At 44.7% G+C, this 22,500-nt stretch overlaps 1 protein-coding gene across 1 annotated transcript in view; it reads right to left on the bottom strand.

The window, feature by feature from the left end:
- Positions 1-22,500, bottom strand: part of vegfc (vascular endothelial growth factor c) — a 144,568-nt gene that overhangs the window by 39,361 nt on the left and 82,707 nt on the right. The window contains exons 2-4 of the mRNA XM_080448019.1: positions 20,929-21,193; positions 20,142-20,332; positions 6,302-6,441 (exon numbers count right to left, since the gene is read on the bottom strand). Of these exons, the coding sequence (XP_080304145.1) occupies positions 6,302-6,441; positions 20,142-20,332; positions 20,929-21,193 (596 nt within the window). The remainder of the gene's footprint in view (positions 1-6,301; positions 6,442-20,141; positions 20,333-20,928; positions 21,194-22,500) is intronic.

Genomic DNA, 22,500 nt, shown 5'->3' on the forward strand with positions numbered 1-22,500 from the left:
CGAGGAGCTTTTCTCTGACCATTCACAAGTGTCCAGATCCGCCGTCTCCGAGAGCAGCCGCTCCAGCCGCTCCATCCTCAGGGGGACCAGCGCGGAAAACGAACGTTCGCTTGCCCCAGCCCAGCCGCGCCAAGAAGAGCAACAGGACAGCGGACCCACTCCTCACACTAGCCAAACACCCAACACCTCTCGCCATGGAGCGTTAGCAACCGGCGGCCGTCCGCAGAGGCAAGCCCTGCCTTTGCAAGCAATATCAGACTGGACGGTCGTCGGTTTGCAGCGGGTCCTTACGGCGAGGGGTGTCCCCTTCTCAAAAAACTTCCGCAAAACCAACCTGTTCACAGCCTACCTGGCCTACCTCCGCACGGAGCGCACCGTGCCCCTCTCCCCCGCAGCAGGATCGGCCCCGCCCACTCGGGCCTCTCGCTCCAGCTCCGTTGCCCGCACGTCATCCTCAGCCACGCCTCCCGCTGCTCCCCACCCTCCCTCCCAACGTCAGGTGAGCGCTCGGCCCTCCTCCCTCCCCCCCTCCCTCACCCTCACGCCGGCCGACGCAAGCCTCATACGTTCCGCCAGCTCTCGCTCACAGGCAGGCACTGGCCAGTACCTCGCCTTCTCCCCTCCACCTTCCTTCCTCCCTTCCCCCGCTTCCCTCCCCCGCAAGGCTGACGCCTCGCAGGCAGGTGCTTCTCCGCACCTCGCCATTCTCCCCCCGCTCCCCCGCACGGCGGCCATTGCGGCACATTTCGCCTTCTCCTCACCTACCTCCCTCCCCCACCAGCACGCCCGCGGGTGGTGCAGCAGCGCACCCCGCCCTCCTCCAACCCCCCCCCCCTTCCTCCCATTCCCACCCCCGCTCCCCCGCACGGCGGCCATTGCGGCACATTTCGCCTTCTCCTCACCTCCCTCCCTCCTCTCCCTCACCAGCACGCCGGCGGGTAGTGCAGCAGTGCACCTCGCCCTCCTCCAAAAAGGAGAGATTAGCAGAGAGTAAAAGTGACAGAGATTAGGACTGACAAATTATGTGAGTGGGTGGGGTGGGGGTGTGTAGAGAGACAGAAGGACAGACGGGCAGGCAGGCAGGAAGACAGACAGACAGATAGATAGATAGATAGATAGACAGACAGACAGACAGACAGACAGACAGACAGACAGACAGACAGACAGAGATATTTAAGGACAGCGTAGTAAAAAAAGAAAGATGAGAAAAGAGAATGATAAAAACATAGATAGAGGGAGAGAAAGAGAGATTTCACATTGGGGTTCCATTCTCTCACTTCACCTAATATGAAACATACGCACCGCCACTGACGTGCAGCAGCGCACCCCGCCCTCCTCCAACACCCCCCTCCCTCCCATTCCCACCCCCGCTCCCCCGCACGGCGGCCATTGTGGCACATTTTGCCTTCTCCTCACCTCCCTCCCTCCTCTCCCTCACCAGCACGCTGGCAGGTGGTGCAGCAGCACACCCTCCCTTCTCGAATTTGCCTACGCATTCTCCCTATTCAGAGACGTACTGGATCGAAATGGACCAGTACCTCACCACGGTACCTGTACCTGGACCTCGGTTCGGCGGCACAGGTTTTTACAACTACCACGTCCTGTTTTCCACGCTAGCAGCGGCCCGCCTCCAGCAGTTCAATCAGTGCACCTACTGGGGAACACAGGACCAGGAGCTATACTGTAGGGTGTTCGCGACCAGGGTCGCCCTGGCATGTGACATCTGCGGAGCCCCATCCCACCCGGCCGCAGCATGCTCCACGGCCGTTACGAAGCCCCGCCCCAAAACCATTCCTTCCACCGCCATCAATCCATCTCTCTCGCTACCCCGCATGCATTCCGCAGGTCCTCCCCCCCCTTATCCTCAGGCCTGCCTCCTCCACAGCCGCCACTAAACTCCGGCCCGACAGACAAACTGGGGAGGCCTATCCTCCTCCAGGGAGGCCGCACCGTGTGCAATAACTTCAACAACCGCGGCTGCCATCTATCGGCCTGCCGGTACCTCCACATTTGTTCTTTCTGTGGAGGTGCCCACACACGCACCGCCTGCCCTCACAACCCTACCTCATGACTAGGCCACTTCCTCAGGACACCCGTCAACATCCCAGCCCTCGCCACCGCACTCCGCAACCACCCCGACTGGCCCTTTGTCACCTTCCTCATTAATGGCTTCACCTATGGTTTTCACCCCGGACTAGTAGTCACCCCCACCACCTCCCACACCTGTCACAACCTCCAGTCCACCATCCAAGACCCCCAAGCGGTCGACACACTACTGGCTAAGGAGGTCGAGGTGAGGTTCATGATGGGGCCCTTCGACGAACCTCCCTTCCCTGTTTACCGCATTAACCCAATCGGGGTGGCGACCCGCAAGTATTCGGGGAAGAAGCGCCTCATCATGGACCTCTCCTCCCCCCACAACACCCCTGTCCCCAGCATCAACAGCCTCATCCCCAGTCAAGACTACTCTATGCACTTATCCTCCGTCAACCACGCAATCAGCTTCATCCACCTCGCCGGCCACGGGGCCCTCCTGTCTAAGGCAGACATCACAAATGCATTCAAGGTACTACCCCTCCAACCCGACCAGTGGCCCTTCTTTGGCGTGCTATGGAAGGGTTCATATTACTTTGCCGATTGACGTTTGGGTGCAAGAGCAGCCCCAAGCTGTTCGACTCACTAGCCGAAGCACTGTGCTGGATCCTCCTCAACAATCACCGCATCCCTCACCTGGTCCACCTACTGGACGATTTTTTAATTGTTGATCCCACCTCAACTCGCCCAGCACAAAGCCTCACCATCAGCATCAGTGTTTTGTGTTCTGCTTTTGGGCAGCAATGGAGGGAGTGGAAATGGGGGGAGAGTTGAACATTGTGGCTGGTTGAAGACAGGCATGCTGCGGTATTCTGGATCAAATGCTACTCGATTACACTTTAGAAATGTTTTGTTTTGGTTTTGTTTTGTTTTTGACCTCAATGATCTGCTTGAAATTTAGTTAGAATTATAAACCAAGGACATTTTCTCTATGATTATAGTTTGTTGTATTTGATTTTGTAAACACACTATATACATACTACATATTTTTCTAAAGTGTCATTTTGTTTCCAGTAAAATAACCGTCCAGTTTCAAGCAGAACCATTGTAATTGGGGGCGGCATAGCTGAATGGTTAGAGAGCCAGCCTGGGGAGCAGTCAGGTTCGTGTCCAGGCCTGGACCGCAATGTGTTGAATATGAACGGCATTTCATGCGGGAAATTCAGTCGTCAATGACAGTTATAGTTTTCCCTTTTCTTTTCTTTTGTTCTCCGCATCTGCATCTTCCAACCTGTAGGATAGTGACACGCCCACTTTGGTTCCCAGTTCAGGGCAACAAAAACAAAAATCTTTTGTTGGTTCCAGTTCCGAACCAACTTTTAGGGTTTTGAACCAATTTATTTTCAGTGGAAACACTCTCAACTGGTTTAAAATTAGGCAGGAAAAAAGCACGGAGCCGGTGGAAAAGGGGGCACCTTCCTTCTGCTCATCCCTGTGTGTGCGTGTGTGAGTCTCTCTCTCTCTCTCTCTCTCTCTCTAACTAGCTCTGCATGCATGCTGTCTCTTTGTCATATTTATAGTGGAATTCTATGGCACATATGAATACACATTCCATATTGATCGGGTCATTACTCTCCAGCAAATATATCCACTCAACCAACCCACCCTGGCCCACACACACACACACACACACACACACACACACACACACACACACACACACACACACACACACACACAGACACACAGACACACTCACACAGATATGCGTGACTGTGCCCGGGAACAGCGTACTTAGATTACGTTTTTAACGAGATCTCAATGAAATGGATCCCATTGTGTGAACTGTCCATTTATAAAGATGATGGAGGGTGCAGAGACCGTATAGACCTATATGCATGCTGCTCCCTTCATCCACCAAATTTGGGCGGTCATCGCTGAATGTGTGGGAGGAAAAAGAGGAGGTGAAGGTGAAACTGAATTAAGGATTGGTAAAAGTCCCCCCCCCCCCCCTTTCCCTTTCGTCATCACCTACGAATCATTGTGTGCCTATATATATATATATATGGTCTATATACGGTCGATTTCAGTCATTTGGATTCCACAGAAGCCAGCATGTCTTCTGTATGGAAGCATTCCATACAGAAGACATTCCATCCAGGTACAAATGACTTTTTGTTGCACTCCCTCATGGAGCTACTTGCCGATTATACTAGGGTCAGTCCACCCTAGGTGGACACGCACTGACCTTTTGCACCTTAATCCCATGTATAACGCACTGACTTTTTTTTTCTTTTTTTTATTGTGCTCTTTTCCTCTAAGCACCTTAACGTCCATATGTATATCATGCACAGTATAAGTATAACATGCACAGTATACATACATTGCTGCTATGCTCAGGCACCTTAGTTTTTTATTATCTCAGGTACTTTGTAAATATGTAGATAACTTGTCTGGCCTTCTGTTGCTCTCTTGTTTTGATCTCCTTCCCACTTGCCCCCCACCCCCCTCTTCTTCTCCCCCCCCCCTCTTCTTTCTATGGAAACTAACGTTGCGATGGGAACGATGTACAAAACGAATTTCACCCACTTTTTTACCTTGTAAACCTGTGATGTGACAATAAAACTGATTCTGATTCTGATTCTGATTCTGATTCTCTCAGGGGCCCTGATTCAGCCCCTTTTTGACTATGCTTGCTCCTCTTGGTACTCCAACACCTCAGTGTCACTGAAGACTAAGCTTCAAACCTCCCAAAACAAACTGATTCGACTACTTCTCGGACTGGGGCCCATGACCCACCTCTCTCCCACTCACTTTGCCAGCCTAGGCTGGCTCAGGGTGGAAGACAGGGTTAAACAACTAAAAATGGGACTGGTCTTCAAAATTGTAAATGCAGATTTGCCCAAAATGCCCCCTATACCTGCATATCTGTCTAAATACCTCCAAAAAGTTAGTGACACCCACAGTCACGAAACTAGAGGGAGTGTAAACAACAATCTGGTACCACCCACCCATAAAACAAACATGGGCAAAACATATTTTTTTACAAAGTGTTATTTTTTTTCTCTGTATATTTTTATGTTGTTATTGAACTGTTTGGTTGCTACTATGTATGTCTATGAAATGAATACCAAGGACCTCAACGGAAACAAGTCCGCAAGGACTTCTTTGGACGGATCTTTTAGACAAAAGTATTATAAATGTAACTGTGATGTTTTACATTCTTTTGACTAATAACATTTTCAATCAATCAATCAATGTCGCGCACCGAAAATATCCTACAAGCCCACAACGCGTCAATAGGCTACGTATGGTTATTAGCTATGTTAAAGGGCAAGACCACTTTGGTAGAGGTTTGGGTTGTGTAGTTACCTTGCCATGATGTAACTCCATTGATTAGAAATTGATAATTCAGAATATGCTCCTCATTGACTTACACTGTACTCTGAAACAGCTCTCAAAGTCAAAAAGTCACTCATTTAGCACATAAACGAACGCAAAGTTGATTCAGACAATATAGTATACCACCAAACCCAGTACTGTTTTTCTTTTTTTCAGTCATGAGATTTTTTTCACTTTGCTGTATCCCATGTGTGTCTCTGTACCAGTGTTGGAAAAGTTACTAAAACATAGTAATGTATTACTTATTACATATTACTTGTTTAAAAAGTAATATAGTTACTTTACTTATTACTCCCTGCCAAAAGTAATTAGTTACTTTACTAGTTACTGGAAAAAATGTATACATTACTTTAAGTTACATATTACTTTACAGTTACTTTCCAACACTGTGTTGGAAAAGTTACTAAAACATTACTTTCCAACACTGTGTTGGAAAAGTTACTAAAACATAGTAATATATTACTTATTACATATTACTCGTTTAAAAAATTATATAGTTTCTTTACTTAGTTAGTTACATACTACTTTAGTTACTTTCCAACACTGCTCTGTACAACCAGTGGTTTATGAAGAACAACAACACACATTCTCACTCCTGATTTTGTTAACATTCACATACAGTACATTGCGCTGTGACCTGATATATTGTGCTGTCATCAATCATCACATCACTGAGCCATCATTGTGAGTTGCAATTTGTCCAGAATCGTTGTGTGTGCGTGTGCATGTGTGTGTGTGTGTGTGTGTGTGTGTGTGTGTGTGTGTGTGTGTGTGTGTGTGTGTGTGTGTGTGTGTGTGTGTGTGTGTGTGTGTGTGTGTGTGTGTGTGTGTGTGTGTGTGTGTGTGTGTGTGTGTGTGCTCTTACTCTGGCAGTGCCCTGCGGATGATGCTGTGGACCTGTTTGTAGACATCCAGCTTGGACAGACAGCTGCACTGGGTGTGGTTGGCAACGCTGATGGTCACCGGCTTGGTGCCGTGGCTGAGGGGCACCGTGATCTCAAACAACTACACACACACACACACACACACACACACACACACACACACACACACACACACACACACACACACACACACACACACACACACACACACACACACACACAGAGTGAGAGAGAAAGAGTTAGGGAACAAATACAAAACTGTTTTAATTACCTTGTGATCATTTGTTTACATTTGGAACAAAATATTTCTCTCTTAAACCCTGCATGAGAAGTGGAAGGTTCCCAGTTCAATTTACGGGCTCCCACTGAGTGTTAGTGTTGAAGTGTCCTTGAGCAAGACACTGAACCCCTAACTGCTCCTGAGTATGTGTGTGTGTGTGTGTGTGTGTGTGTGTGTGTGTGTGTGTGTGTGTGTGTGTGTGTGTGTGTATGAAGGTTATTATTTACAATGTAGCAGACGCTTATCCAGAGTGACTTGCAATAAGCAAATAATCACAGAATGCTGAGAGAGCAGTGTAGTTCCTCAAGAGAGAGTGTGTGTGTGTGTGTGTGTGTGTGTGTGTGTGTGTGTGTGTGTGTGTGTGTGTGTGTGTGTGTGTGTGTGTGTGTGTGTGTGTGTGTGTGTGTGTGTGTGTGTGTGTTTGTGCGCGCGTGCGTGCGTGCGCGTGAGAGAGAGAGTCCTTCAAATCACACACTTCTCCTTTTAGTTTATGAAACTTAAAACACATTCAATTACCAAACAAAAAAAACACAATAATCAAACGAAGAAATCAAACCAAACCCAAGAAATACACAGAGACCAGATGAAAACAACCACATACTCACAGCACACCCCCATCCCCTTCTTAACGGCCGCCATCCACACTCAGATAGTTTTAGAAATAGTTCTCAAGTCACAGATGACTGATGTCACAGGATCGATGGTTACATTGGAGCTAATACCGTTGCCATGTGGATCCTGAGATTCACATGATTTATTATTATAATTTGTATTTATTTTCTACTTGTCATCTTTGTATACCTTACATAATCACCTGCTTGAATCATATATATTCTTAATAGGTACGTTTCTGTTTTCAGGAAAAGATCGGAAGAAGTGAAGAGATTTAATTTTTTTTGTGAGTGTAGAGGACATAGGTAATTATTATGGGAAATATTAATAACCTGGTCGCACTTTTACAAACAGCAATTTTCAGGGGTATGTTAAGGAGCGAATGAATCCTTTCATTTGCATAATTCCTTAATTGTTGGGGTAAATCTATATTAAAAAATCATAAAATATTTCAAATAATTTTCAGAAAGTTATTCATATATCCCATAATAATTACCTATGTCCGCTGCAGTAAGAGTAGTAGAAACATATTTTTCTTTACTAGATATTAATGTTGATAATGTGTCAGGATTGCTGTTATGGTGCAGCTGTTAATATTTTGCTGTTGGCCGTTGTGTTTGGCAGGACAGAGAAAACACATAACGGTGTTGAGAGGTTGTGTAGCAACCCTGATGAGGGGTTTGAAGTTGTGGTTGTTTGTCCTTCGCCAAGACGTTCTCCTTCCAGGACCTTCTGCCCGTTCTTTATGCTCAGCCATTTTCTCTGGGTTAATTTTTAGTCTGATTTTATTGAACACCTCTCATCTCCATAACGTTTTGTGTTTTTCCGTAAATTAACGCCCTACTTGATCATACTCACACAAAATCATCAAAAGTAGCAGATCTACAATTAGATGAATTAATTAATTAATTAATAGAAAGAAAGTGTCTGCTCTTATTTTATCATTTTGTTTCATCACTTACAATTTCACTTGTTTTTCTTGTATCCTATATGAGTTATCTCTCCTGATTTGATCCATCATGTGATATTATGTGAAACTGTGACCCCCTCCCCCCCAAACCCCCCCCCCACTCCAAACCACAAGTCACCGAGTAAATTACCCTGACATTGTAGGATTTATAACACCCCCCCCCCTGTCTAGTTGACCTAGACGCTAGTTGACCAAGACCAAATGACATCGCTAAACCCACATCAAAGACTCATGACAGAGCTACCCTGTGTGTGTGTGTGTGTGTGTGTGTGTGTGTGTGTGTGTGTGTGTGTGTGTGTGTGTGTGTGTGTGTGCGTGCGTGCGTGCGTGCGTGCGTGCGTGCGTGCGTGCGTGCGTGCGTGTTGCATGGTCTTATGTGGGTGGGCTCCTTGAAGGGGCCATTACCATGGCGACCACTCAGCCAGGTCAAATGCATCGGTCAGTTTTAATGATCCCGATTAGAGGAAGAAAGACAGAGAGGGGGAGAGAGAGAGAGAGGGAGGGGGGAGAGAGAGAGAGAGACACACACACAGAGAGATGGAGTGATTTAAAGGCGTCTTGAATGGAGGTCAGTGAAACTAATAGGTTTCTATTGAGGCTCCTCAGTGCTGAGTCAATGAAGAGCCTTTAGCTCTATTGTCTTCTGTCCTTCACATGTCATGTGACCATGAGGAAACACTTTCTTCTTCCTCAAGAACATTAAAGGGCCCTCGCTCCACACCAAGCACAATAACTATCAATATACATCATTCGCCCATGCCATGCCACCGTCATCCACTTTTACAAGCAATGACCTATAGCAGTGGTTCCAGGGCCGGATACAGAAATTATTAACTGGGGGGGCATTAATAAATGCTGGGGGGGCGGCTTCCTCCAAAAAAAATTGGGGGGGCCCAAAACCATTTGGGGGGTTTTCGGGGGCCCCAAACCCCCCAAACCCCCCAAATGCGTAGGAAAATATGCATAGGAAAATATGCATTTTGGCACAGTTAGACCTAAAAAAATAGGCTTCTTTCTCTCGCAATATCTGGCAACACTGCCCATGGAAAATCAGGGCAGAGGATTATTTGAATTGTGCAATGATACATGATGGAATATGATTAAGGATTATTTTGATTATGGTAAGCTCACATTTCATATCATGACATAAATGTAACTTTCCAAAAAAAAAGGAAAAAAAAAGAATTTTTAAAGATTTTTTTTGGGGGGGCAGTCAGGGCATTTGGGGGGGCATTGCCCATGCCTAGATCCGGCCCTGAGTGGTTCGCAAACTGTGGGTTGGAACCCCAAGAGGGGTCCTCAAAATACTTCTTTTTTTTGGGGGGGGGGGGAGTCCCAGATGATTTGCTTGATATGCAGCATTGCTCTCTCACTCAACAATAAACAAACCAACATATACTTAGTGTATGTTATGCATATAGCCTGTATACACTTATACTGTAGTGTCACTACAGTATAAGTGTATACAGGCTATATGCATATTCTAAAGTCACAATTTAAATAAGGACCTTTGTAGTCTAGTGCTATATGTCCTGCTATTCGGTTCTTAAGTCTGACGTCATTTTGTAGTCCGACGTCACGTCCGGGTCCAAAAGGCACCAGCGCCGTCCACTCTTCACTGTAAACAAACATGTTGGAACCAAGCCCCCAGAACCCAGTGGTTGCATTGAAGCGAAATGGACATGCTGGCCATTCATAGGTACTGCAGCTGAAACGGACGGGGCCACTGCACAATGTACGAGCGAAAACGGTTTCGACCAATGGGCTCGACTCACGAGCTTGCGCACAAGCTTGCGCACGGGGCCGCGCACTTCTGTGACGCAGAACGTATCACAGTGGCCCCAAATAGGCTACGCCCATCACACTTTCCAACCCGGAAGAAGGGGTGAATTCGCTTCATGCGCTGGGTGAGCAACTCAATGCAAGTGGATGGGAGGGGATTTCGGGTGCCCTCTCTATTATTTTTAACTTTATGGTTGGAACCCATAAATCTTTTTACAATAACCTCCTTTTTCAGAAATGAACCATTGAGGGTTAATAAGGGTCTTAATGCTAATATCATAGACAGTAAAAAGTAGGTTAATATATATATTTATATTTGTATTTATTTATTATCATTATTAACATTATAATATATATTTTTTATATTTATTTATATATATATATATTTATATATAGATGTAAATTTAAAAAGACGATTTCCCCTTCTTTTTGTCGTTGCCAGGAAAGCGGTAGAATGACACTTTAGTCGTTATTTTTGTCTCAGATCTGTTAAAACAGCGAGGGACACAACACTGCGCATATTGGGAAAATACACACTGGGACCCGGAAGTTATTCTAGCGGGGCGCAACGTCACGTCTGAACAACCGAATATGTCTGGGTAGCTTAGTCGGTAGAGCACTCGCCTCTTGACCATAAATAAGGTCATGGGTTCAATCCCGGTCACCGCCAACTCCGCGTATGAGTAGCACGGCTTGGGTGCGGCAAGTCGTGCGGTAACTACTGGGAGCTGATGGTACGTGTTGCGATCCATCTCCCAGGGTTCTATAGTGCATTGTGAAACAATGATAGACTCCCACCTTCTGGCTGATACAGACAATAAGTCTCTCCGACTAACTTACATCAGCTATTTTCACAATATTTATCTGTGAAACCGAGTCAAACTAAATGTAATGCTTCAACTCCTATAAGTGCTTGTAAGGGTGGGGGTCCTCAGTTCAAATATGATTATTTTGGGGGGTCCCCAGTTCAAATTTGATTATTTATGGGGGTCGTGGCCTGAAAAGTTTGACAACCACTGACCCATAGGACCAAATGACAGGTGTGGAGAACAAACCGCCTGCCAATCAACTCCCTCCCATACACACACACACACACACACACACACACACACACACACACACACACACACACACACACACACACACACACACACACACACATGCACGCTCAAAACCATTCAGACAGACAGAAACGCCGATTTAAAAGACGCTTAAAATCAGTTCAACCAGGAACCAAAACCGTTTACCAGCAATTTGCATCGTCTGCTAAGTGTCGAAACCTGTCAACGTCTGCCAGCGTTTTGCCTTCAACGTCCTGCCAAACACAGCAGATAGGAACAAAAGTTAAACACAGAAAACTTGAGCAACGATAACCTGACCTTCGTTTGGTACCAAAAGAAAGTGAAATAATAAGAAAATCTAGTTTCTAACACCAAGCTTTCCATGGAAACTAGACAACAAAATACGTAATTCAGACAAGAGTCACTTCAGTTCAGATAAACAGTAAATTATCTAGTCTACCACAACGTGAATTAGCTCCTAAGTATTTAAACCCCTCGGTGCGTTGCCAGGCCTTTCAGCCGACTGCCAAAAACAGCATTTAAGCAAAAACTAGCAGAGGAGAAGAATGTTGTTGTGAAACCTCAGCGAAACCCACAGCCTTATTTTTTTTTGGGGCCTTTTTTCTTTATTTTATTTTGAGAGGTGACATTGTCCTTGAAGTATGGAGTACATTTAATGAGGCCTAACCGTTGAAATCCCCCCCCCCCCCCCGCTTTCACAAACACGAGGGAGTCGTTCTGAAAAATGAAGCTGTTTTTTTTTAACCCATTAAGACCGGGAACGCATCTTTAGATTTCTATGGTTATTCAAAAATAGCAGATATACAAGCGTGTAAGTCTGCTATTTAAGAATCATTTAGCAAACATTTGTGCAAATCTTTGAATATATATATTTTTTAAGCGAACATTGTAACTCAAATCTTTACTTCTGGGGGGTCCCTGGAACAAAACATTTTGAGATAGGGGTCCGCGGCCAAATACATCTAAAAACGTTTTCTAATTCCTAACAGTATCCAAGTTTCCATGCAACCAAAGGCAGTCATGCAAAAAAAAAAAAAAAAAAAGCCCTCTTAGAAGTTCAGACACCAGCGACCACAAATGCTAAATGGACTGCGTTTATGGTCGTGCTTTGCTAGTCTTCCTGACCGCTTTATAAGCGCTTTAACAACGTATGCTTTTACATGGAAGGCACCGAACCGCAGGAGCAGTTAGAGAATTAGTGTCTTCCTCAAGGTCACACGAAGGAGTCGGGTTTGCCTTTGGGACGACCACGAAGGTGATTAATGTCAAACTGAAGCTGCTCTTACAGTAGCTGGCAAATCTTTCAGACATTAAAGCTATTAGGCAAAGCTAACGTGGCAACGTTGACGACAGTTCACATACATCTCAACCACGCTCCCTGACATTCCTTAAGCCATTAAGACCGGGAACGCATCCGTGTCATTCATTTTAGATTGGATCCATGTATTTTGGCTATTCAAAAATAGCAGATCTACAAGCTCATAGCGCGGCACTCGGTGCTTGTATATCAGTTATTTTTTAAAAGCCAAATAAATCTTAAAATGACACAGATGCGTTCCCGGTCTTAATGGATCAATAACTCATTAACTGCCATGGACGAGTTAATTTGTCAAATTCTGAGCCTGCCAACGACGAGTTTTTTTTTTTTACACAGAACCAGAGATAACGTTCGAAGATTTACTGCTCCATTCACTTCCTGGTTAACTTATTACTTAAAAATGCTCCATAAACAACACAATCGTCTATGTCGCTGGACACCTCATGTTATGTCCAAAACTGTTACTTTTCAGGATTCAAATTCAAAAATAGCAAAAGCAGAAGATATACAAGCTCGCATCGCATCCCATTTCGTGCTTGTGGATGCTTTTGTGTGAAGCTGTAGTATGATCAAGTAGGGCATTCATTTACGAAAAAATACAAAAAGTTAAAATATGGAGATAAGAGGTCCGCTTATTATAAGCGACATTGGGCTTCTTTTTCTGCAAAGTTGCTTGAAAATATTGGTAGTTGTGGGGTGCTTTTTTTTAGGCTTGTTTCTAAAGTGTAGTTGTTTATTTGGGGCTTGTTTCCTAATGCTTTGAAACCAGTGGTTCTTAAACATTTTCATGTCAAGGACCCTCATGTCAAGGACCCTCAAATTAATATGTTCAGATGGGGGGGGGGGGGGGGGGGTCTGCGGACAAATTATTTTGTGCCAGGGACCCCCCACAAGATTTCTTGTTAAAATGTTTAAATAATGTTCCAAAATTACCTATTTTTTCCCACGATTATTATAGTTTTAGCTCGGACCTACCCAGCTAGGAGTGGGTACTTTTTAAGCACTCATTTGGTACCACTTTGACACCACTCAGCCCAATTCCTTGTAGTGAAAACGGTGGCACAAGTGGGCAGTGCAGTGGGGTGGGGTGGTGTGGAGCCATGCCAGTGGAAATCCGGCTTAATTGACCTTCTTTCTCTTATCTGCCCTGTACATCTACTGTACACACACACACACACACACACACACACACACACACACACACACACACACACACACACACACACACACACACACACACACACACACACACACACACACACACACACACACACACACACACACACACACACACACACAAACAGCGAGGCGTCTTGATGAACTGTGTCCACATCCACAGGAAGTAAACGGCCAAACAATGAGCCATCAGCCTCACAGCTTCCAGTTCATCAAGGTAGCAGTGATTGGAAATGCAGTGAAAACAATGGGAGCCAACATCATCATCACAGAAACATAGACTGCAGGCCAGCTCATTAACTGCAGGTAGAGGAAATTAATGACGCACAACCAAACAATGAGCGACCGTTACAGAGTGCATCATCATCATTTTATCAAGGATGAGGATGTCCAAACGGCAGGAAAAGTCCACACAGTACTATAGCACTCTATCTCTGAGGCTCAACATTTGTCAGGTCCAGCACCCCAGGTTTGATAAAACCTTTTTTTTTTTGCAAATCTTCACAAATGTCTTCTAAATCCTAACGGTTTTCTGAAAAACTTGTGTTGCTATAATAACAGTGGTTCTCAAACTTTTTCATGTCAAGGACCCCCAAAAAATGTAATGTATTTGGCCAGGGACCACCATCTGAAAATGTTTTGATCCAGGCACCCCCCAGAAGCAAAGATTTGAGTCATGATGCTTCCCGGATTGAATGGGTTAACTTAACTCAAAGAGTGTACAAATGGAACCAAATGGACCCGTAACCCGTCCATTTTGGTAGGGGGCTATGGATTAAGGGCAATGCACCTTGACACATAATTAAAAAAATATCACTTAAGAAAAAAATGAAATCACTTTCCATCTCCTGGAGTCTAGAGCATAACCATATGCTGTTTTATCAGTATATAGTTACAATGAAATGAGTTATTCCTCCAGCAACAATAATTAGAATTCCTGTAATTATTTCACAATATAATTGTATTACTTCCGTTGAGAACGCATTGCATTCCTGCATCATTAGGCAGTGAAAACATTTCAAACAGAGCCACACATTGTGCTATGAGTCATGCCAATGTACAGTATACATCCTTTATGTTCTGTAACTTTACAAGAAAGCATATATTTTGGTTATTTCTCAGCATGATGAAGAGATACAGTGGTTTCCACCCAACAGTCTCTGTGGAATGTCCAAAACTGTTGCTTTTCAGGATAATAAAAACAAAAAATAGCAACAGAAGCAGATCTACTAGCTCAACATGCGCTGCTTTGTGCCGTGTTTTGCGCTTTTGTGTGACGCTGTAGTATGATCAAGTAGGGCATTAATTTACAAAAAAAACACAAGAAATATGGAGATAAGAGGTTTTCTGCTCGACAGCAATGATATCATGTTAACCATGTCAGGTAGAGAGGGTTTAAACACTTAAACCCTCTCTACTTAGTAAACTCATACTTAGTTGACCGGGATCGACTCTGTGCTTGGTCCGCACTACCCCCCCCCCCCCCGAACGAAATCTCTTCTCTCAAAACAATTGTTGAGAGCTTGTAGATCAACCAATTATTCGGCTATGTTTCCCCCAGAATAGGGATGCTGCTGGCCTGAATTACACTTTGTTTGATGGTGACAATAGCGGTCTATTTAAAAAATATAAATAGTGACTACAGTCATAGTGTGATGCCAGGTTGAAATGGCCTTGAGGGGATAGTTCAGCCCCCAAATATTTTTTTCTATCGATTAGTCACCCCATGGAGACTTGAATTCATGGATACTGTATGTTTTAGTTTTGGTCGCATTCCTAAGGCTAAGCCAATAATTTGATGACCGGCAGCGGTTCCGGTAGGAGACACAAAGAGTCTCCTTTGTGTCTCCTACCCGAACCGCTGCCTACCGGTCCGCTGGTCTTCAAATTATTGGCTTAGGAATGTGACAAAACTCTAAATTCTAGTCTCCATGGGGTGACTAATCGATAGGAAAAAAAATATTTTTGTTGGGTGAACTATCCCTTTAAAATGTGAACTGCTGCATGTTATTACAGTTCAGTGGATACCAAACAGCTCCATTAGATGAACTGAATACAGAGCATTGGTTAATGTCCATGCAGTCAGTAGGACAAGAAACATGATCACATCAATCATTCAGACCACACACACACACACACACACACACACTCTCTCACACACACACACACACACACACACACACACACCACACACACACACACACACACACACACACACACACACACACACACACACACACACACACACACACATGCACGTTAACAGGCCAATTAGCATGCTAGTAACTCTCTTCTCCCTTTCACCTCAGTTTGACCCTGGGACACACACACACACACACACACACACACACACACACACACACACACACACACACACACACACACACACACACACGGTAATAGCTCTCCCTTCCTACCAGTTTACAGGTCAAGGTGAAACAAACGCACACATGCACAAACATACAAAAGCAAAAGCACTCCACTCAAACTGTGTGTGTGTGTGTGTGTGTGTGTGTGTGTGTGTGTGTGTGTGTGTGTGTGTGTGTGTGTGTGTGTGTGTGTGTGTGTGTGTGTGTGTGTGATGTGTGTGTGTGTGTGTGTGTGTGTGTGTGTGTGTGTGTGTGTGTGTGTGTATAGTGTGAAAACACACTATACACACAGACATATACACTTGTGAGGACACTCTATTGACTTTAGTTGATTGCCTTTCCCTTCATTCCCCCAGACCACAACCCTGACCTTAACCCTTACCCCGCCATAATCTAAATGTGTGTGTAGCTTCAGTTAACCCAACCTAACACTAAACCCACCCCGTGTACAGATGAAAACCATCGCAATATCCCCCCCAATTCTTTCGTTGTTGTGAGGACATCATCAGGTCGTTCTCAAAGCAAAGCCTGAGGACCACCAAAGGTTCTTGGCAAGATTCCAAAGGGGTCCCTAGCAAATTTGTAATGCGTTCACTGTCAATTACTAGAAATAACCAACAATGAATCCTACAAAATGTACAAGATTAACAGTTAAATCCAGGGTGAGTCTCGCCAGCCCTCATCTTGTGCAGGAAATGAGCCTGTTTTTCTTTTACTACACAGTAAAAATCCAATGTTTCTCAAAGTGGGGTCCGGGGACCCTCAGTGGTCCTTGCAGGGGTTCTGAGCAAAATGTGTTAATATAGCATCGCAATTGTTTTAAGCACTTTATCCATATTTAATATTTTGGCAGATAAGTTACACCATTTCACTAAAAAGACAGACACAATAGGACATTAAAAGCACAGATATGACAGACTACCAAAATAACCCAGGTAAAATAAAATGTAAAGGAATGCGATAAAACAATAAAAGACGCAATTAAAAAGGGCTCCACATCAAAACAGCAACTAAGAAGCTCCTGCAGTAATCTCTGTGTGTGTGTGTGTGTGTGTGTGTGTGTGTGTGTGTGTGTGTGTGTGTGTGTGTGTGTGTGTGTGTGTGTGTGCGCTCTCATGCTTGTGTTTTTATAAGCAGGGCTGCTCAAACATGACATTCCATGTCAAGGTCTCCAGATAAATGCATAAAAGGCCTCGGACCCTCATGTTGCCCCTCCCCCCTCCACCCTAACATTACATTACATTACAAGATGTTGACAAGGGCAAATATTGCGGCATGGTCATGTTGGACCTCCAGAAGGCCTTTGACACCGTTAATCACCCAATTATGATCAATAAGCTCAAAGCAATAGATTTTGATGATACGTTGGTGAGCTGGATGAGATCCTACCTGGAAGGGAGGGAGCAAGTGGTGGAAGTAAACGGCACCCAGTCCCCTCCCCTCCCAGTGACTTGTGGTGTTCCTCAAGGAAGTATACTAGGACCTTTACTGTTCTGAATGATATGTCTTCAGCTTGCGACTGCAGACTGTTCCTGTTCGCAGATGACTCTGCTGGTCTCGGACAGGGACAGGCTGCAGGTTGAGAAAACTCTCAGCACTGAACTCAACAAGATCTGCATCTGGCTCTCCGACAACAAACTTTCATTACACCTGGGTAAAACTGAATCCATCCTCTTTGGGTCCAGTCCTAACCTTAGCAAGGCTGAGAGTTTCACGATCAAAGTGGGTGATGATGTTATCACAAGAAAGGATGAAATTACCTACCTGGGTTCCATCTTGGATGCAAACCTCTCCGGTAACAAAAACGCTGAAAGAGTGATCAAAATGGTCAACCAAACAACACGCTATTTGTGGAGGATTGATCGTCTAGAGTATTCTTACTGACTAGACTCTAGTCAGTAAGAATACTCTGAAGATTCTTGCAGGGGCCCTCATACAAGGTCATTATGATTATGCATGCACTTCATGGTATCACAACACCTCCAAGGCCTTAAAAACAAGGCTCCAAACATCCCAAAACAAACTTGTAAGGCTACTTCTTGGCCTCAATCACAAAACCCATCTAACCCCTGCTCATTTTGCTAGGATTGGATGGCTTAGGGTTGAGGACAGAGTACAGCAACTTGCTATGGGCCTGGTCTTCAAGATACACCACAACATTGGGATCCCCCTGTATTTGTCAAAATACTTCCAAAATGTTAATGAAGTCCATGATCATAACACCAGAGGCAGCTCCACAAATCATGTTCAACCCAGATCTGGCTCAACAAAGGGAATGAACTCGTTCTCATGCTATTCATCAAAAATGTGGAATGCCCTACCAAAAGGAGTACAGGAGTGTAAAACCCTACTCACTTTCAAAACTGCCCTAAAGATACACCTTCAGGAGGCTGCAATTCAAAAATGGCCCCTGTCCAAGTCCTAACCTACCCCATGTCCTAACCTAACCTACCCCTACCCCCCCCCCCCCTCTCTCTCTTTCTTCTTTTGTACATATTTTTCACTCTTCATACCAGTAACCTGTAAACTGATTGTATGACATTCTGTATAGTAGTGTGTATATCTGTCTGTCTCTTATATGTCATCATGATTTGTGTGCATGATGTTCTCATCTTAAACAAGCTCAGTGCTTAATGAGATTTCCAGTTTAGTAGACCTTGTATTGTGAATTTGTACTTCCATGTATTGTTATGTACTGTCATGTACTGTTCTCATGTCTTACTAAATAAAGTACATCAACAGAGTGTGTGTGTGTGTGTGTGTGTGTGTGTGTGTGTGTGTGTGTGTGTGTGTGTGTGTGTGTGTGTGTGTGTGTGTGTGTGTGTGTGTGTGACAGATGACGTTGTGTTGAACTGAATGCATGGAGGTGAGCAGATAACAGCTATGAGAGTCAATACTACTATTAACCACTTTCAACATGTTATACCTAAGAAGAAGAATCTTCTTAGGTATAACAAAATAAAAAAAATAGCACATCTATAAGCTTACACCGCTGCTACAACGAGATTAGCTACTAGTATACCGACAAGTACTTTTTAAAGTAAAGTGACGTGGTGTGGCGTGGCGTGGCGTGGCGTGGCGTGGCGTGGCGTGGCGTGGCGTGGCGTGGCGTGACATTATTGTAACCTTATTTGCAATAAAAGTGCAGAAATTATGCAGACAAAACTGACATATGGATGTTGCACTGTTCACCCACAGTGCAAGCAAACCTAATGTGTCTATGTTCATTAGTACCTAATAAAAATAATAATGTTCATTAGTACATAAGAATAACAATACTCATTAGAACGTAATAATAATAACATGTTCATTAGCTCATAATAAGAAGGCCCAGCTGGCCTACACGATCCCTCTATAGACACGACTTTGTGGTGTGACCCGCACCTTATGAAAAAAATTTATTAAAAAAATGACATTGACATGATAATTATGCATGGGTCACATTACAGCAGAAGGGTTAGGAGAAATCATATTCATTTGTAAAGATTAGATCATTAGAAAGTTAGAATATTGTTTTAGAATAGGATTTGGACGCAATACTGGAACTTTGATCACGTCCATTTATATCTCACATTGAACAAGAGGATGCTGACAGAGGATGTGTTCGGTGTCCAGTATTGTGCTATTATGTTCTCAACTCAAAGTGTATTTATAAAGCACATTTCAAACGACAGAAGCCAACCAAATTGCTATACAGGGCAACAGAATAAAACACCACAATAAAGTACCACACGGTAGAAAGCAAAAGGGAACGCAATTTAAAACAGAAAACAATATACAACAGTGGCGATGGACGATAAGGTCAAGGTCCATGGGCTGCTCTCAGCTGTGGTCAAAGGCCAGAGAGAAGAAGTATGTCTTCAATAGAGATTTATATATATGTATAGACTGGGCAGCTCTAATATGAAAGGGCAGGCTGTTCCATAGTCTCTGTCGCCCCTGTTTTTTAGCTAACGTTGATTTGTGATCAGTGTGTTCAGGTGCTTGGTCTTGGTGCCCAGTATTGGCCGGGTTATTGCGTGGGTGAAACAGGCTCCCCCTCCCTCTCTCTCTCTAGGTTTAGGTATATTTTTGAGAGGTTAGGATTAGGTTTAAGTTTAGGCATAGTTTTGTCAACATGCAACGTTGCCACGGCATCCCGTCATGTCAAAACTTGACGTTCCAGGGCTACTGATAAGAGCTACAAAATGTGACGCCTTGGGAGTGAGAACAGGCTTTGGTTGTATACTCACGGTCTTGCTGAGGTATCCTGTGGAGATGTTCCTGCACTGTTTGTCCTCAGAGTGGCAGCAGCCTCCACACCTGAACACAGACACACAGGGGGGCTTGTAGAAGACGTTGGTGGGAGCGCCGTACTCTCTGCCCACGTCCACACACACCTCTCTGGGCATGCACTGAGTCCTCCTCCACTCTGACTCTATCGCTACAGACAGACAGACAGACAGACAGACAGACAGACAGGGGGGGTGAGACAAGGATATGTACTAGCGGTGTAACGATACAGTAACTGCATCGATTTTAATATCAACGATTCAACTGTATCGATATGTAAACAGCAACATATCATATCGTTTGACTTTGTATCGCATCGTACCGGTTTGCGATGTAAATAATCAATTGTATCGATACTAAGTACTTGTGCGTTGTGTATTTAGCAATTTTAAGAGGAAGAAAAAAGAAAAAGGGGTTTAATTCCAGGGGGTCCCCAGCAAAATGTGTTAATACAGCATCACAATAATTTTAACCACTTTATCCATATCCTATACGTTGGCTATTAAAAAATAGCAGATGTATAAGATGCACATCTGCTATTTAAAAACAAAACAAAAAAAAAACTTCAAAGTATTGGAACATAAAAAAGGTTTTGCAGCTTTTGAAGCTTCTCTCTCTCTTCCCCTCTCTCTCTCTCTCTCGCTCTCTCTCTCTCTCTCTCTCTCTCTCTCTCTCTCTCTCTCTCTCTCTCACACACACACACACACACATTGCTCATCATAAAACACACAGGAGGTGAAAGCTCACTTTTCAGCACTTCCAGGTTGAGGTAGGCGGCGGCGAAGCCGGGCTCCTCCTCCTGAGCCCGCCGGCCCGGAGGAGGCGGGTTCAGCGGGGCCGAGCGGGCCGCGAAAGTAGGAGCTCCTCCTCCTCCTCCTCCCCCGGCCGCCGCAGAGAGCTTGGAGCGGCACTTGAGGGCGCTCCAGTAGGACGGGTAGACCAGGCTCATCAGCTCATCCACGTTGGACGCAGAACGCAACCGCTGCTCCACGTCCGGCTTGGGTGGAGAGTCCTAGTGAGACAGAGAGAGAGAGAGAGAAAGAGAGGGAGAGGGAGAGAGAGAGATTTAAAACAGTCTTGAATGGAGGTCAGTGAAACTAATTGGTTTCTATTGAGGCTCCTCAGTGCTGAGTCAATGAAGAGCCTTTCACTCTATTGTGTTCTATCATGTGACCACTGCCTTGCATGAGGAAACACTAGCACAATAACTATCAATATAACTGCATCAATCACATGCCATGCTTCTGTCATCCACTTCGTGGACAAGCAATGAGAGAGAGAGAGAGAAAGAGGGATGAAGGGAGGGAGACAGTGCGAGTGTGACAGTGAAAGCAAACCGTTCTCACTCCCAAGGCGTCATATTTTGCCGCTCTGTCAGTAGCCTTGAAACGTCATGTTTTGACATGACGGGACGTCATCATGGCGACGTCGCATGTTGACAAAACTATGCCTAAACCTAACCCTAAACCTAAGCCTAACCCTAATCTCACAAAAACTGTGCGGAGAGACTAAAAAAAAAGTCGAGAGAGAAAATATAACATCACGGTGGGATTCAATCACGGGAGGATGCAGTTACTAGCTAAGCGCTGCTACCTGCAGGTAAGCCACCGAGGCAGCTGGCAAAATCATTAATTTCAGTAGTATTTCAAGCTCCAATGCGTGTCTTTTAGTTGTTGTAGTCTTATAGTGACGCGTTAGGGAGTGAAAATTACAGAGCGGCAATAACTGACAACTGTGAGAATGTGCTGGATAAAGAGAGGTAAATACCCAACGTTTACATCCATATGCGTGTATGTGTGTCTGTTCCTCCCATATCTCAAGAACTATTTTTTTTTGTTTTACCTCTTTTTCTCCCCAATTTAGTCGTTATGCCAATTAATTCCTCCCCACACACATTACTGTGTTGTCACTGCTGTTGTATCCTACTGACTCAGCTGCCAGTGAGGAGCCTCCACCGGGAGGAGCCTTCGTCCTTACTCCTCCCACCCAACACTCCCTGCTGACAGGTGCCGCACCCCAGCCTGTGTGATTACATGCAGTGACAAATAACATGCGCCAATTGTGTTCGTATATAGACGCTCGACAAAGCCAGCAGATGCACCACAGTATCTAGTGCAGCTCTTCACAGGGTTACTTATACTGACAATGATGCTATTATTCACAGACTCATCCAAGCGACACATGAATCTGTGCATTAGGTTCCGAAAGAACAGCTTGAAAAGTATTGACGCTTGCAGCCACAAACATTTCACTCGCACTGCAGCATCCAGGCCTTTTGAGTCAAATTCTCATGGCGTCATTACAGTCTATATCCTCCTC

Source organism: Gymnoscopelus braueri (genome assembly GCF_963280865.1).
Source record: "Gymnoscopelus braueri genome assembly, chromosome: 2".
Classification (NCBI taxonomy): domain Eukaryota; kingdom Metazoa; phylum Chordata; class Actinopteri; order Myctophiformes; family Myctophidae; genus Gymnoscopelus; species Gymnoscopelus braueri.